Genomic DNA, 18,121 nt, shown 5'->3' on the forward strand with positions numbered 1-18,121 from the left:
TAAAGGAAGGAAGGAACAAAAACTAAAGGAAGGAAAGAAATAAAAAGGAAATACAAAGGAAAGCAAGGAAGGAAAGAAAAAGGAAATAAAGGAAAGGAAGGAAGGTAAGAAAAAATTAAAGGCAGGAAGGAAGGAAGGAAAGAAAAAGGAAATAAAGGAAGGAAAGAAAGAAAAAGGAAATAAATGAATGAAAGAAAGAAAAAGGAAATGAAGGAAGGAAAGAAATGACGGAAGGAACGAAAAGAGAAAGGAAGGAAGGAAGAAAGAAAGGAAGAAAGGAAAAGAGAAAGGGAGGAAGAAAGAAAGGGGGAAGAAAGAAAGGAAGGAAAGAAAAAACAAAAACAAGGTAAAGCAAGAAAGGAAAGAAAAGGTAAATAAAGAAAAGAAAGGAAATAAAGGAAAGAAAAGAAAAGGAAAATAAAGGAAGGAAAGAAAGAAAGAAAGAAAGAAAGAAAGAAAGAAAGAAAGAAAGAAAGAAAGAAAGAAAGAAAGGAGGGAATGAAGGAAAAGAGAAAGGAAGGAAGAAAGAAAGGAAGGCAAGAAAGGGGAAGGAAAGAAAGGAAGAAAGGAACCAAAGGAAATAAAGGAAGGAAAGAAAATAGAAATAAATGGAGGAAAGGAAGGAAGAAAAGAAAATGGAAATAAATGAAGGAAAGGAAGGAAGGAAGGAAATAGAGAAGGAAAGAGAGGGAGGGAGGAGGAAAGAAAGGAAAGAAAGAAATAAAGGAGGAAAGGAAGGAAAAGAGAAAGGAAGGAAGAAAGAAAGGAAGGCAAGAAAGGGGAAGGAAAGAAAAGAAAGAAAGGAACCAAAGGAAATAAAGGAAGGAAAGAAAATGGAAATAAATGAAGGAAAGGAAGGAAGGAAATAGAGAAGGAAAGAGAGGAAGGGAGGAGGAAAGAAAGAATCCTGGAAGGGTTTCCTATGGAGGAATTGTTTGTGAAGCTGCGTGTTCCAGTCTCCAGACATTTGCATACACCTGGCGGACAGGTGTGTGAGTGACGGGCTCTTTGCGTGATTCTTCTTCTATAAATGGGATTTTGGAAAGCGGAGCTCCTGCCGTGCAGAGCTGAGATCAGTGAGCGTAGAAGATGTTCAGTCTCCTGTGGATCGTGGTGATGGTCGTCTATTGTATGGAGTGTGTGTTGGCTCTCTCGTTAAACTCCTGCATTGTACTTGTGAACGGGAAGAGTCTGTACAATGGGACAAAGAAGAACCCTTCATCTGTCATCCAGCTCATCATGGGGCTCATTAATATCACCCTGCGTGGTTTGTTGTTCATACAGTTCACTGCTATGTCCTTCCCCAATTTTCGCTTTGAGGGAATATATCAAGTAGCATCAATTTTTCTACCATTTCAAATGTATTTCAGCAGCTGGCTGATATCTTGGCTGTGTGCCTATTACTGCATCCGCATTGTTCACTTCACCCACCAAGTCTTTATTTGGGTTAGGAGGACCCTCTCCTCTTGGCTTCCATGGGGACTCGTACTATCCGGAGTTGGCTCCATCGCACTTGGTATCGTGAACATCTGGGCTGTTAAAATGGCGACAATGTATTACAACAGTACACTCCTTGTTACCAGTTATATGGAAGCCAAACCTTTAAGTCTCGCATTCACAGCAATGTCCATCTTCTTGGGCTTCTGCCTCCCGTTTATTATCAGTTCCGTCTCCCTGCTGACCACAGCGGTTTCTCTGTTTAGACACATCTGGAATATGAAGCACCAAGATTCTGGATTCTCTCCCGCACAGGTCCAAGTCCATGTCAATGCCATCCGAACAATGATCCTCTTACTTCTATTGGATGTCTTCTTCTGCATATCTGAAATGACTGTGTACTATCTCATGTCAGTTATCTGCTGGATTGTAGTAACTGTCTTCCCGACACTGGAAGCCGCCATCATTATCCAGTCCAGCCCGACACTGAGTAAGGTGGTTCTGGGGAGACTCTGCACAGGAAGAGCAGTGGAAACTGACCGTTGAGGGTTATATCCTGCTGTTATATACTGTTATATACAATACCCCATTATATACACTACTAGTTTTCTTGACCAACACACCTGTATGGGCTTGCTGGTTACCCCATTTAAAAATCATGGACATATGTACGGCATGGGTCGCCACTCTTCTTGTAAGGTTTTCCATAAGATTTTGGAGTGTCAATGGGAATTTGTGCCCATTTGTGAGGTCGGGTATGGGTTGTTGAGACCTGGATCACTTGCTGGTGGCACTACACTTTCCAAAATGGAAGGTTGTAGTTCCAGTGTCCACCAGCGGGTGTCTCCCAGCAGTCAGAAGATCCCAGTAATCAGTTTCCTTCTGATGCTGGCTGCTGGAAGGGTATTTTGGTCCTTCCCTATTAGTGCCTCTCGCTTCAGTGTTTTGCTTCTGCCAGATTCAATTGATCATGATCTTGCTCCTGCCCTAAATCCATCTGCCTTGTACCTGATCCTGATCCCAGTTTTGGTTCCCCCCCTTCCCATTAGTTATTTTCACCTCCAGTTTCCCCTGGCTTTTCTGTTTTTCCCATATCCGGTCTCATGTCCTGTATACTGGTAGGTGAATGCTCTTCTGACAGGACAGGACAGGACAGAACAAAGCACACCCCCAGCTGGCTATCAGTGGCTTCCCCCTGTAAGTTGGGGAAGGGGAATGGGAGGTTATCTGTGTTGGGAAAAATCATTTGGATTTAGGGAGGGAGGATATGTGCTAGGAGGAGGGGGGTAGAGGGTGGAGGGTTGAACCTTGTGCTGAGAGGATGGGATTTTGGTACGGAGGAAGAATTTGTTCTGGGAAGAGTAACTTAGAGGGGGTAGTGCTAGGAGGAGAGATTTGTAGGAATTTGTCTTAGGGGGGAGATTGTAGAAATACGATTTGTGCTGAGAGGGGAGATGCGGGTATTTTGTCCCAGGAGTGGGTGGGGGAATTCAGGGCTAATAGGAGGAATTGTAGGGGGGGTTGCTGGCAGAGGAGATTTGGGGGAGGGGGGTTGTGCTGGGATAGAAGGGGGAGGAGCCCACCAGGTAGGACATACGAGGCCTCGTGATTCCTAACAGCGGTCCTGTCCAGAGGGGTTTAGTAGGGATGAGGTCAGGGCTCTGTGCAGGACATTCAAGCTCACTTTTGTTGCCAGCGGTTTAGACTTTAATGGCTGTGAATTATTCCCAGCACAGCTCTGCAAGTCTCTGCCTATGGGGAGAGGGGGTGTGTGCCTTTCCTCCAATCAGCTGTCTTGGCTGTATGCCCAGAATACACTCCCAGTGCTGAACAGGAAGAGAAAATCTGTAACATGATGTTCACTTTCTAAAGAATATATAAATCTGGAGATGGCAGATATACAAGTAAAGGAGGATAGGAGGATTTTTTTCATCTCTGTGTATCATCTGAGGCTGTTCACTTCATTCACTTCACTGGGGATACGGAGGGTTTACATCCACTTTAATACAATTGTTTAATTTTTGTGTGGGCGTGTTTATATAATTTGTGGGTGTGCTTATATAATTTGTGGGTGTGTTTATAAAATTTGTGGGTGTGCTTATGTGATTTGTGGGTGTGTTTATATAATTTGTGGGTGTGCTTATATCATTTGTGGGTGTGCTTACTTCGTCCTGGTGATTGAGGGGGTCTGGTCGTTCTCCAGTTTATTTATCAGCACCCTCATTAGACTCTATGGGGAGGAGTGCAGAAATACAATCACTAACTTTTAATTCCATTTTTTTAATTGATAAAATTCTACCATGAAAAAAAAAAATATTGGGGCAATTCTGACCCCTTTTATATGTTTTTTTGTTTACTTTCCATCTTGATCTTATACAATTTTTCTTTGAACTTTATTTCTTCCTCTGCTCCCTTCCTATCATACGGGGGCAGTGGACTACATTTCATTTTACAAAGAAGTGTAAATCTTAAAGTAATGTGAAAACACTGGGGTAGATTCAACAAGCAATTGCGTCTGCGTAACCATAGTTACGCAGCGCAATTGCTTAGTTGCGCCGGCGTATCGACTGCTCCTGATTCAGGAAGCTCGATACGCCGACTGCAGCCTAAGATATGACTAGCATAAGGCTCTTATGCCGTCATATCGTAGGCTGCATTCTTACGATGGCCGCTAGGTGGCGTTCCCGTAGTGGTCAGAGTAGAGTATGCAAATTGCATACTAACGCCGATTCACAACCCTACGCGCGCCCTGCGTACGCATTTTACGTCGTTTGCGTTCGTCGGGTTCCGCGTAAGGCTGCTCCTGCTATTAGCAGGGGCAGCCAATGCTAAGTATACCCGTCGTTCCCGCGTCGCGATTTAAAAAAATTACGTCGTTTGCGTAAGTGAATCGTGAATGGCGCTGGACGCCATTTACGTTCACGTTAAAGCAAATTACGTCCTTACGACGTCATTTGCCGCAATGCACGTCGGGAAAGTTTCCCGACGGAGCATGCGCACTACGTTCGGCACGGGAACGCGCCTAATTTAAATGATCCACGCCCCCTACGGGATCATTTAAATTACGCGCCCTTACGCCGGGCAGTTTTAAGGAGCGCCCGCGCAAATTACGTAGCTACTGCTTCATGAATGAAGCGTAGCGCAGTTAATTTACGGAGGCGCAGTGTTAAAACGGTACACTGCGCCTCCGTAAGAAATGCACGATTCGTACCTGAATCCACCCCACTGTTATTTTCCTGCTACATCTTTTATTGATACTAAAGCCTCGTACACACGATCAGTCCATCCGATGAGAACGGTCTGATGTATTTTTCCATTGGTTAACCGATGAAGCTGACTGATGGTCGGTCGCGCCTACACACCATCAGTTAAAAAAACGATCGTGTCAGAACACGGTGACGTAAAACACAACGACGTGCTGAAAAAAACAAGTTCAATGCTTCTAAGCATGCGTTGACTTGATTCTGAGCATGCGCGGGTTTTTAACCGATGGTTGTGCCTACTAACGGTCGTTTTTTTTCCTTCGGTTAGAAATCCATCGGTTAATTTTAAAGCAAGTTGGCTTTTTTTTTAACCTAAGGTTGTCCTCTGGTTAACCTATCGTGTGTACAAGGCCTAAGTTCACATTGTAACCAACTTTACAGACGTCGATGTGTTCTGTTAACGATTTCATCTTTTTACATGTTATTTAACTGTTCTCAATGAAAACTTTTATTGCTAAAAAAAAAAAAGTAAAAATATTAACCTCTTGACCACTGGGCACTTAAACCCCCTTCCTCACCAGACCAATTTTCAGCTTTCGGTGCTCTCACAATTTGAATGACAATTACTCAGTCATACAACATTGTGCCCATCTGAAATTGTTGTCCTTTTTTCCCCACAAATAGAGCTTTCTTTTGGTGGTATTTGATCACCTCTGCGATTTTTATTTTTTGCGCTATAAAAGAAAAAACACTGAAAATTCTGTAAAAAAAAAAAAAAATAATCTTGTTTCTGTCATATTAGCAGGTATTGCGGAGTATTGGGGGTATTGTGGAGTATTGGGTGGTATTGCAGAGTATGGGGGGGGTTATTGCAGAGTATGGGGGGGTTATTGCAGAGTATGGGGGGTTAATTGCAGAGTATGGGGGGGCTATTGCAGAGTATGGGTGGTTAATTGCAGAGTATGGGTGGTTAATTGCAGAGTATGGGGGGGTATTGCAGAGTATGAGGGGTTAATTGCAGAGTATTGCACAGGGAGGGAGGGATGGATCTGTGACTGCATTTGTCACAGATCCAGCCACAGCAGCTGCTGCTGCTGCCGCTCTCCCCCCTCTCCTCTCACACTGTACCGATCGGTACAGAGAGGAGAGGGAGGAACCGGCGTCATGACATGACGCCGGTTTGTTTACAAGTGATCGCTCCGTCATTTGACGGAGCGATCACGTGGTAAACCGCCGCTATCAGCGGCGATTTACTGCGATCTGTGATGCGCCGGGTCTTCTAGACCCGGCGCTCACAGATGATTCCGGGAGCGCGCCCCAGGGGGCGCGCGAGTTAAGGATTCTGGGAGGACGTCCCAGGGACGTCGTCCCGGATTAACTCCACCGCGCTGTAGCAGTATTTTCGCTATGGCGCGGTGGGGTAGTGGTTAAAGAAATAAAAGCTTGACATACAGTAGGCATCAAAAATAAAAGAGGAATTCTCATGAGGTAATTAAAATCACGGGTTAGTAAACTCTAATGCCTCGTACACACGATCAGTCCATCCGATGAGAATGGTCTGAAGGACCGTTGTCATCGGTTAACCTATGAGGCTGACTGATGGTCCGTCGTGCCTACACACCATCAGGTAAAAAAACGATCGTGTCAGAACGCGGTGACGTAAAACACAATGACGTGCTGAAAAAAACGAAGTTCAATGCTCGACTTGATTCTGAGCATGCGTGGATTTTTAAGGAATCCATCGGTTAAATTTGCAACAAGTTTTTTTTTTTAACCGATGGTTAAATAACCTATGGGGCCCACACACGATCGGTTTTGACCGATGAAAACGGTCCATCAGATCGTTGATCTCTGTTTAACCTATCGTGTGTACGAGGCCTTATGCCACGTACACACGGTCAAGGCCCTGTACACACGTCCGAAGAACTCGACGTGCCAAACACATCGAGTTCCTCGTCGAGTTCAGTGTTGAAGCCGCCGAGGATCTCGGCGGGCCGACTTTCCTCATTGAACAACGAGGAAATAGAGAACATGTTCTCTATTTGGCCCGACGAGTTCCTCGTCGGCTTCCTCGCTGAAAAGTGTACACACGACCGAGTCTCTCGGCAGAATCCAGCTCCGATCGAGTTTCTGGCTGAATTCTGCCGAGAAACTCGGTCGTGTGTACGGGACCTCAGACTTTTTAACGGGCAAACCTCCCTGTCGGAATTTCCGACGGAAAAATCGAGAACCTGCTCTCTATCTAAGTCCGTCGGAAAATTCGGACAGAAAAAGTCAGATGGAGCGTACACACGGTCAGAATATCCGTCGAAAAACTCCCATCGGACTTTTTCTGCCGGAAATTACGGCTTTAGAAAGCTCAGATGCCGTGGCAAAAAATGTATTTACAAAATAGATTTTCCAACTTATCTTAGCCAGATATTGTGAAAAAAGATTGGAGGTATTGTCTGGGGGGGGGGGGGACTTCACAACACACGCACTGCTGTAACCAATCATTGTGCTTTAAAATAAATAAATGACTGTGCTGTGTGTAATAAATTGGCACACTGTGATTTTGCCTTCATTGTATCTTGTTTTGGTTGTTGTGATGTTGTGTTGCCTGTTTAACTTTTTTTTTGCATGTTGTGATTTATTACTAAAATATTTGTGTTTGGAAATAAAGCCCCCTGATTGGTATGAAACATTGACTTGGTCTTATTCCCGCCTTCCACACGTTCCTTCCAATCACCATCGTGGGATATTTAAAGGGAATCACCACTGAGATTATTATGTAAATCCAAGTTTGATGTTCCACGTGGGAAGTTAATCATTCAAATATACAAATTTATTTCACAACAAGATTAACCCCTTCCATACCGGGGGGCACTTACGCACCTTCCTGCCCAGGCCAATTTTCAGCTTTCAGCACTGTCTCAATTTGAATGACAATTGTGCGGTCGTGCTGAAATGGTCTATCACAACTAGTACCCAACATACCCAACCTACCCAACATAGGACATCACAGTGGCTTAGTGGTTATCCCTTCTGCCTTGAATCACTGGGGTCCCCTGGATGCTATCATGGAGTTTACATGTTCTCATGGTGCTAGCATGGGTTTCCTCGAGGTACTCTGATTTTCTACCACACTCCAAAGACTTCCTGGGGACCTGAATATGGCCACTAAATGGAGCTGACAATCATAGGAAATTATCAAATTGGTGGTGTAGAAGGGACAGTAAATGTGAAATGGTCTATCACACCTAGTACCCAACATACCCAACCTACCCAACATAGGACATCACAGTGGATTAATGGTTCTCCCTTCTGCCTTGAAGCACTGGGGTCCCCTGGATGCTCTCATGGAGTTTACATGTTCTCATGCTGCTTGCATGTTCTCATGGTGCCTGCATGGGTTTCCTTGAGGTACTCTGATTTTCTGCCACACTCCAAAGACTTCCTGGGGACCTGATTTCATTTTTTCAGGAAAATTAATGGCATAGAAGGGACAGTAGATGTGAAATGGTCTATCACAACTAGTAGCCAACATACCCAACCTACCCAACATAGGGCAGCACAGTGGCTTAAGCCTCGTACATACAGTACGATTTTCGGAAGGGGATTGTCTGTTGACAGACTGTTGTCCGAAGATTCTTACCGTTTGTACGCTCCTTTTGACAATTGTTTTCCAGTTATCGGCCAACAAATGATGGATGACAGGCTAGTAAATTTTTGTCAAACGACAATTTTTGTCAGTAGACAAATCCGTCACACAAGTCGAAAGTACAAACATGGCTGCCATAGTATGTGAGACAAGATCCTGGCACACGCCCTTTTGACAAAAATCAAACGCTCGGTTGGCCAACAATTGTACCGTGTGTACGAGGCTTAAGTGGTAAGCCCTTCTGCCTTGCAGCACTGGGGTTCCCAGAACCATGACAGCTGTGTGGATGCCGGGACATTGGCGCAGCAAACATTTTATAAATAGACCCCAAAATGTTGTTATTGCACCTAAGTGACAAAGTGTTTTTTATGTGACTTGTGAACATTTTGAGCTTACTGTTCCATATTGTAGGGAATAAACCTGACAAACCACCCCTTGGGCTAATAGTGCAACTTACCGGGACCCTCGGTCAACCGAAAGACAATTCTTAGAACAGAAGATAGACAGAAGTAAGTTCAAAGAAAATGGCTGCTTTATTGGGCGTGTATAAAGATTATATATAATTTCAACACAACCAATCAAAATTTATAAACGTATAGGAGGGGGGAGTGGTTTAGTAAAGGGTGTATATTTAATATCATTACATATTACATATCATTAATATTTTGGTGATGCATACTCATGAAGAACCCTTCAGAGACATGGCTGCCATGGGTCATTAAAGTATGACCACCTGGCTGTCTGAGTCATAGTCATGCTCGGAATCAATGCTCACCAAACACAACATTAGCAGAAGGGGCCCAAAGGGTGGCGCTCAAGAACTGAAATTCCTCATAGAACGTCACAACATTCTTACATTGAGTTTACTGTTCCATATTGTGATTGATGTATTTCATGGGCATATTTGTACAGGTATCTCTAGTGGTCATCTGTAGATCATGGAATGTGATGGACATCAAAGACTTCAAAGATAATTTCAGTATTTCATAGAATATATACTGAACACAGCAACAAGGACTAAATGCTTATTAATAACATTTACTAACCGACTAACCAACTAATTATCTGCTTAGAAAGTTGACCTTTCATCTACGTAGAAGTGCACCGTCACCTCTTTGTGGACAGTGGTAGTACCGGACACAGGATTTTTCGACAGGCCCCCCACAATTTTGAATTCCCTGTTATAATGACAAGACACTGAATGGTTGGATAGGACAAGTTAAAGTACCAAGAAATAAACATGGCGACCTCAAGCACACTGAAAGAATTGAAGAGAAAATAAAGCACAGCGCCACAAAATATTGTGTGGAAGGTGACCAGGAGAATCATAATCCGGGCTGCCCTGAGATGGGCCGTCGTACGCGGGCGGCAGGAGTCTGTCTCCTCCCTCCCCATCCTCCTGACGTGTCTCCAGAGAGAGGACAGGGTCACTCCAATGGGGGCCAGAGTGAAGAGAAGTGGTGCAATGCATCCAACCAATATTGCATAGAGATATGGACGTTTTATCACCAGGCGGACCATGTCCTCGGTGGAATTGAGCGTTGCGTTGGTGAAGGTGAACTGGGCGTTTGCAACTTGAATATTCCAGTAGGATAGTACGGCTAAAATGAGGGACTCAACTGTAGATATAACCAGGAGGCTTGGCAGGAGAAGTGATATTCTCATCTTCAGAAATAAAAGGATTCCTTTGGAGAAGTTGACAATTTTCAGGCAGTAGTAGATGGAAAGCCAAACGATGAACCAGAGGTTGCAGGAGACTAGGAACATGATCATCCCGAGAAAGGTCAGGTGAGACTGGTCATAGGTATCATAGTATTTGGTTTGTATCATTGCCATGTCGATGCTCAACACACTCTGTAAGAGAACATTTGTTGCCCCCATGAGGGTGAGAATTAGGTCACATGGGCTCAGTCTGATTCCTCTTGTCACGTCCTTAATGTTTATGAATAATATCCATGAGTTGGAGGTGATCCCAGATAGCCCACAACTGATGCATAAAAAGAGTTTAAATCCCAACAGAAGAGAATCAATCATAATGCCGATCTGCAAGAAATTCTTCAGCAGCTTTGACTGGTCTTTGTGTCAGAATAGAACACGGAGGTGTTGGATGCAAATCTGGACGGTGACTCAATGTTTTCTGTCATGTTCTGGGATTTGCATCATACCTTCTACCATTGCTGTAACACTAATCACAGAGCCATATATGATATTGTTCATGGTTTAGGCCACTGGTTGTCGACTTAAGAGCTAAAGAGTGCCTCAAATATGGCTTCTGACATCACACAAGGGCCAGTATATGCATATCTCCCAACTTTTAAACTTCAGAATGAGGGACAATTGAGGGAGTAAGTGAGCTGCGGTGCGCGTAATGGCAAAATGTGTGTGTAGCCAAAGACCTAATGGTGGGAGGGGCTTAAGGGGTGTGGTTAATCAAAACTCAGCTCTCTCACCAATGCTCCCAGTTCTCACTAATGCCCCCAGCTCTCCCACTAATGCCCCCAGCTCTCTCACAATGCCCCCTTAGCTTTCTTAGCAATGCCCCGCCCCAGTTCTCTAAGAAATGTCCCCAACCTATCTTTCTTAGCAATGCCCCAGCTCTCTCACCAATGCCCCAACCTAGTTTTCACAGCAATGCCCCCCAGCTCTCTGAGCAATGCCCCCCAACTCTGTCACCAATTCGCCCTTCCACTTTTACTAATTTCCCCCAGCTCTCTCACCAATCCCCCTTCTTTCTTACAAGTGCTCCCCAAGCTCTCTCACCAACTCGCCCCTCCTTTCTTATTAATGCTCCCCAAGGTCTCGCACCAATTCCTCCCTCCTTTCTTACTAATGCCCCCCCCCCAGCACCGGCTCAATGCTACTGTGGGGACAGGTGGGGAAAGACACCTCCGGCATCCCCAATGTATGGGCTGTTGTGGTGCTGAGACCCAGTGAACCCAACAGCAAATGTGAGCCATGTACCCCCTGGATGCCTGGTGCAAACAAAACACACAGAACCAGATGGAGCATTTCTTTGTGAGAAATCGCTCTTACCTTTCACCAGCGCTGACAGGCACAATCTGGGCTGTTCAGAGGCAGGATCGGGCCGCTGATAGTTGGCGTGGTGGCATATGAGAGGAGGGATTGGGACCGCTGAGAGCCGGTGTGGTGGCAGATGAGAGGGGGGATCGGGACTGCTGAGAGCCAGCGTGGTGGCAGATGAGAGGCGGGATAGGGACTGCTGAGAGCTGGCATGGTGGAAGATGAGAGGCGGGATTGGGACTGCTGAGAGCCAGCATGGTGGCAGATGAGAGGCGGGATGGGGACCGCTAAGAGCCGGCGTGGTGGCAGATGAGAGGCGGGATTGGGACCACTGAGAGCCGGCATGGTGGCAGATGAGAGGCAGGATCGGGACCGCTGAGAGCCGGTGTGGTGGCAGATGAAAAGCAGAATCGGGACCCATGAGAGGCGGCATGGTGGCAGATGAGAGGCAGGATCTGGAGCCGAAGAGGGGGCAGAACTGAGAGGTGGCCTGAAAATGATGTCATCAGTTGCAAGGATGCCAGCGGTCCTAGCAACTGGTGACTACCTTGAGGAGGGGAGGAGCAGAGATTGCTGACCAGATATTCTCCCAATAATCCTCACTTGGTGCCGTGTGTTAACACACAATGCACCCATTGAGGATACCACTACGGAGTGGAGCCCAGGGCTAGAACTTGTTCCAGCCCTGAATTCCGGGACTCCAGCCCAGATCCGCGGGCCCCCCGAGACTTACCTCAAATCGCAGAATGGTACCACGAAATCCTGGACAGTTGGGAGGTATGGTATATGTAATGCTGTACCAAGTAACCAAGATTTTAAACCGCCCCCCCCCCCCCAAAAGGGGCCATAACTCAAGTATCAGGAAAATATAGCTACTGTTTGTATTCAGTCCCCCTTTACTCTGATACCCCTAACTAAAATCTAGTGGAACCAATTGCCTTTAGAAGTCACCTAATTAGTACATAGAGTGCACCTGTGTGTCATTTAATCTCAGTATAAATATAGCTGTTCTGTTAAGCCCTTAGAGGTTTGTTAGAGAACCTTAGTGAACCTTAGTAAACAAGAAAAAATATTCTGAACCAAATGGTGTACTAAAATATTTTCCAGTAGTGTAATTTTGGCGGCGTAAGGGCGCACAATTCAAATCGATGTGATGGGGCGTGTTTTATGTAAATACGTCGTGACCCGACGTAAATGACGGGTTTTTTACGGAGCATGCGCCGCCCGTAAGGGTATCCCAGTGCGCATGCTCAAAATTAAACCGGAACAAGCCAATGCTTACGACAGTGACGTCATTCTACGCAAATCCTTATTCGCGAACGACTTACGCAAACGACTAAAAAATGCAAAATTCGACGCGGGAACGACGGCCATACTTAACATAGGATACGCTTCATATAGCAGGGGTAACTATACGCCGGAAAAAGCCGAACGCAAACGACGTAAAAAAATGCGCCGGCTGGACGTACCTTCGTGGATCGCCGTATCTAGCTAATTTGCATACTCAAAGCGGAATTCGACGGAAACGCCACCTAGCGGCCAGTGTAAAAATGCACCTACGATCCGACGGCGTACTAAGACGTACGCCTGTCGGATCGAGCCCAGATGCAGTCGTATCTTGTTTTGTAGATACAAAACAAAGATACGACACAGGAACTTGTGTTCTTCTGTTCTTCGGTGTAATTCTTCTGTGGATCTGGCCCTTTGTGTTTATCTTTGATTTTAGACCAAAGTTCAAAAAAGTTCCTTTTCTTCAGGTTTTATTTATTGTCTTGTTTTCAGGCACAGAACATTTCCAGGAACCTTCTCTTCATCTTGGGCTGTTGGAAAAGACTTTGACCACCAACCAGCTTGTTACTCTTACGATATAGGTTGTGTTGAACTTGGTCATTGAAAAAATGATGTGCTATCTCCATGTGTTAAAAGCTGGCCATGAGGATACCCACATTTGAAGGTCATCCGATTATATACTGTATTATAGGATGGATAACTTTGCCATGGTTGTATTCATTTATATATGTTCATTCTGGGAGCTGCTCAACGCGATTGGCACTGCGCTGATAAGCCATTCACCTCTGCAGCTAGGGGTTCGGATCCCGGTCTCGGCTACATGTGAATTGAGTTTGGTGGTCTCAGCCTGGCTCCTAGTGGGTGTGCTATGCGAGGTAAGCCTGTGCTTAGTACACCCACCCCCTCCCACAAAAACCACCACACTTACATGCACTCGAAATTGGGTTAACATGCACGCACTTTGACCACACGGTCTCTAAAAAGAGAGGCGAAGGACCAACGGGGCTGGTTGAACGGGCAAATCCTCTCACTCCCTTATAGGGAGTCCCTCTGCCCCGTTGGGCTTTAAAGCGGAGCAGGTAAGACGGGCTGTGTGGGAGGACCACCTCACACACCCACCATTGCCACCCGGGGCATGGAGAAAGGTGGCAGATTGCCTCTGGGAGAGGCCTGCCTACTCCCAACTCCTGCAGTCCGGCTCCTCTCTCGAGTACATGCACAAAATACACAAAAAAAAAAAAAAAAGATATGTTCATTCTGGAAGTTTTGTACAGTGGAACCTCGGATTGCGAGTAACGATGTTAACGAGCGTTTCGCAATACGAGCACTGTGTATTTAAAAAAATCGTAACACGGTCTGCGACTGTTGTCTAGCAAAACTAGCAGGCCAAAGCGGTGTGAAGTACCGTGTTTGGCCAGAAGGGGGGGGGGCGCCGGAGCCGAGTGGGAATGCTCGGAAAGATATGGAAAGACACAGAAGTACTCAGTTCCTGAGCCTTTCCAAGGTTTGCCGAGGCCAGCCGAGCTGTCCTCGGGCCTTTCTGGCCTCTTCCGAGGCTCTCCAACGCCCCCCTGTCTCTGGCCGCATGTGGTATTGCATGCCATTGAAGTCAATGCGAAACAAATTATTTTTGTTTCCATTGACTTTAATGGGGGAAACTCACTTTGATATGCGAGTACTTTATATTACGAGCATTCTCCTGGAACGGATTATGCTTGTATTCCGAGGTTCCACTGTATACAGTGGTTATTGTTGACTGAAGGTCATCAAGTCCATATAATAAGAAACTTAAGAACTAGAAATTAGAAGCGTTGTGCTTTTTTCTGGACCAAAGTTCAAACCTGTTCCTCTTCTTCAGGTTTTATTCACCAAAGTCCAGGCACAAAACCTTCCTAGGAACCATGTTTTCATCTTGGAATTGGCCTGGATAATGATGGCGGCCTGGGCTGTTGGATAAGACATGACCACCAACCAGCTTGTCACTCTTAGGATTTGGGAGATGTCGAGCTTGGTCATTAAAAATATCAGCAGCTCAGAGACATAGAAGCTTACAGAGAGAGTAAGGAACAGGATCATGGTTTTTGTAGCATTGATCACCACCTGTAGGTTGGGTGGGAACATTCCAGAGGACTTCTGCTTCATTCTCCACATGTGTCTGATCAGAGAAAATGCTGTGATTCCAGTAGAGAGAAAGGATAGAGCAAAGGGTAGAATACTAGTGACAAGAAGGTTTACAGTAGTGTAAGCTGGGCTCAGCACGTGGACGGCATGAAAAGTAGACAAAAAGGTACAAAGATCCGGGCATTGCACATCTAACGCCACAGAAACAAACCAAATAGGCACAAGACAAAGTACAAATGGCAATATGGACATTACGAAAACATGCAGCCGGAAAGAAGAGAGAACTCTTTTCAGCCTCACCAAAGCTGGATGGTTGATGTTGGCTATTGTGATACAATAATGGGCACAAAGCCAGGCTGTGAGCCAAGAGCTGTACTGCATCAGACACGAAAAAAGCGTGAAAAGTGCCAAATAAACTTCCCTCTTATTAAACAAATCAGGCCAGTGGTTATAGAACAGATTCAGGACGGTCAGCATGGCCTGGATGAATATGTTGGCAAAGCCCATGAAAAAGTAGATTAATTCAGCCACGTTGTTTCCTCTTTTTAGGTTTTCAGAGCTGACCACGAGGATACCCACGTTGAAAGTTTCTCCCATTATAAATTCTAGAATAGAAACGGTCACAATGGCTGCATTGGCTGTAGATATGGTCGTGTTATCCATTGTGGAGGCTTCCTATAGTTCTGAGGCAGCTGATGACAGCAAGCCCATAAATGTGGTTTGAGTGATGCAAATAGTCTTCAAGCTTTGGTTACTGGTTTCCACAACAAACATGGATAATAGTTATTAACCACTTGCTTACTGGGCACATATACCCCCCTACTGCCCAGGTAAAATTTCAGCTTCCGGCACTGCTTCACTTTAACTGACAATTGCGCGGTCGTGCGACGTGGCTCCCAAACAAAATTGACGTCCTTTTTTCCCCACAAGTAGAGCTTTCTTTTGGTGGTATTTGATCACCTCTGCGGTTTTTATTTTTTGCGCTATAAACAACTTGGGCCAGATTCACGAATATCTACGGTGGCGTAACGTATCCCCTTTACGTTACGCCGCCGCAAGTTTTCGGCGTAAGTGCATGATTCACAAAGCACTTGCCTGTAAACTTGCGTCGGCGTAACATAAATCTGTCCGGCGCAAGCCCGCCTAATTCAAATGGGGCGTGTGTCATTTAAATTAGGCGCGCTCCCACGCCGAACGTTCTGCGCATGCTCCGTGTGAAAATTTCCCGACGTGCTTTGCGCGAAATTACGGCGCCGCAACGTCTTTTTTGAACGGCGACGTGCGTAACGTACTTTCGTATTCCCGGACGTCTTACACAAAAAAAAAAAAATGAAATTCGACATGTCTGTCTAAATGTAAGCCATGAAAAAGCAGGCTTAAGTTTGCGACGGGAAAAACCGACTAGCGACGACGTAAGAGATTGCGCGAACGCACGTATCTTCGTGGATCGCTGTAATCAGATAATTTGCATACCCGACGCTGGAAAACGACGCAAACTCCACCCAGCGGCCGCCGGAGAATTACACCTATGATCCGAAGGGGTACGAAGCCGTACGCCTGTCGGATCTTAGCCAAAAGCCGTCGTATCTTTGTTTGTGAAGCAGATACTCCGGCGTACTTTTTCTGTGAATCTGGCCCTGCGTTGCTATAATAAATAGCCCAATTTTTTTTAAAAAACATTTTTTTAAAACCCAGTTGTGTGACGATGGCGAATGAATTTTCTAAATTTTCACACTAAAGTTCCTCCCCGCAAATCAGGAGGCAGGTCATGAAACCTGTTTCCCGATTGGCCAAAGCGTCAGAAGATCCTATTGGATGGCTAGTGCTTTGGTGGAAGAGGAGAGACACATGGCGGAGGAAGCATGAGAAGTGGACACCGGAGCCACTGCTGCCTGCACTCCAGAAGAGGAGGAGAGGACCCCACAGCCCTGCCACACCGGTAAGTGGCGAACTGCCCCCGGGGGTGAGGGTTTCCTGTTCCTAGCCTTTGGTCCTTACCATTATTCCTAGCCCTAGCTCTTAAGCCTATCTCCTGACCCTAGCCCTTAACCTTAACACTTAACCCTGACCCTAGCCCTTAACCCTAACCCTTAACCCTAACCATAGCCCTTAATCCTAACCCATAACCCTGACCCAAGCCCTTAACCCTAACTCTAACCCTGGCCCTTATCTTTAGCCCTTAACCCTTACCCTAGACCTCAAGCCTAACCCTTAAACATAACTCTATCCCTTAACTCTAACCCTTAAGCCTGATCCTAGCCCTTAACCCTAATCCTAGCCTTTGGTCCTCACCATTATTCCTAGCCCTAGCTCGTAAGCCTATCACTTAACCCTAGCCCTTAACCCTAACACTTAACCCTGACCCTAGCCCTTAACCCTAAACCTTAACCCTAACCATAGCCCTAAACCCTGAGGCCACGTACACGATTAGTCAAAACCAATGAAAACGGACTGAAGGACCTTTTCATCGGTCCAAACCGATCATGTGTGGGCCCCATCGATCAGTTAACCGTTGGTCAAAAAAATGAGAACTTGCTTTAAAATTGAACCGATGGACGCCTAACCGATAGGTCAAAACCGATCGTTAGTATGGAAAACCATCGGTTAAAAACCTGCACATGCTCAGAATCAAGTCGACGCATGCTTGGAAGCATTGAACTTCATTTTTTTCAGCACGTCGTTGTGTTTTACGTCACCGCGTTCTGACACGATCGTTTTTTTGACTGATGGTGTGTAGGCGTGATGGACCATCAGTCAGCTTCATCGGTTAACCAATGACAATGGTCCTTTGGACCGTTCTTATCGGATGGACTGATCATGTGTACGTGGCCTGGCTCTAACCCTGACCCTTATCCCTAAACCTTAACTCTTACCCTAGACCTCAACTCTAATCCTTAACACTAAACCTTAACCATAAATCTAGCCTTTAACCCTAACCCTTAAACCTGACCCTAGCCCTTAACCCTAACCCTAATCCTAGTCTTTGGTCCTTACCATTATTCCTAGCCCTAGCTCTTAAGCCTAACTCTTAACTCTAGTCCTTAACCCTAACACTTAACCCTGACCCCAGCCCCTAACCCTAACCTAATCCTGGATAAGATCCTTCTTTATTGCTTTAACCTCTTCACACCGACCATACTCAAATATGCAGCCCCACTGCACTGGGCTTTTTTTCTGTGAGGCCGCATGAAGCACTCCCAGCACAGAGACCGGGGTCTCACCAGGAGCCCCAGGCCCCATACTAACGATCTTCCGATTCACGGTCACCTGATCGCTGTGGTAGCCTCTTATTGGCTGTCACAGTAATCAGTCACTGTGAAGTCTGCCCCCTTTTTTTTCTCTCCGTGCAGAAAACAAAGTGTGTGTAAATTTTTTTTTAAATAATAATAAAAAATACAAAATAATATCT

General features: G+C 45.6%; 2 protein-coding genes across 2 annotated transcripts; one reads left to right on the plus strand and one right to left on the minus strand.

Moving 5' to 3' along the window:
* Positions 1 to 1,089: 1,089 nt before the first annotated feature.
* LOC120942740 (taste receptor type 2 member 40-like) lies at positions 1,090 to 1,983 on the plus strand. Its single transcript, XM_040355664.1, has one exon. It carries the CDS (start codon positions 1,090 to 1,092, stop codon positions 1,981 to 1,983), a length of 894 nt encoding a protein of 297 aa, XP_040211598.1.
* Positions 1,984 to 14,445: 12,462 nt separating this feature from the next.
* LOC120942741 (taste receptor type 2 member 40-like) lies at positions 14,446 to 15,375 on the minus strand. Its single transcript, XM_040355665.1, has one exon. It carries the CDS (start codon positions 15,373 to 15,375, stop codon positions 14,446 to 14,448), a length of 930 nt encoding a protein of 309 aa, XP_040211599.1.
* Positions 15,376 to 18,121: the final 2,746 nt, after the last annotated feature.

This window comes from Rana temporaria, chromosome 6 (assembly GCF_905171775.1).
Source record: "Rana temporaria chromosome 6, aRanTem1.1, whole genome shotgun sequence".
In the NCBI taxonomy this organism is placed as follows: Eukaryota; Metazoa; Chordata; class Amphibia; order Anura; family Ranidae; genus Rana; species Rana temporaria.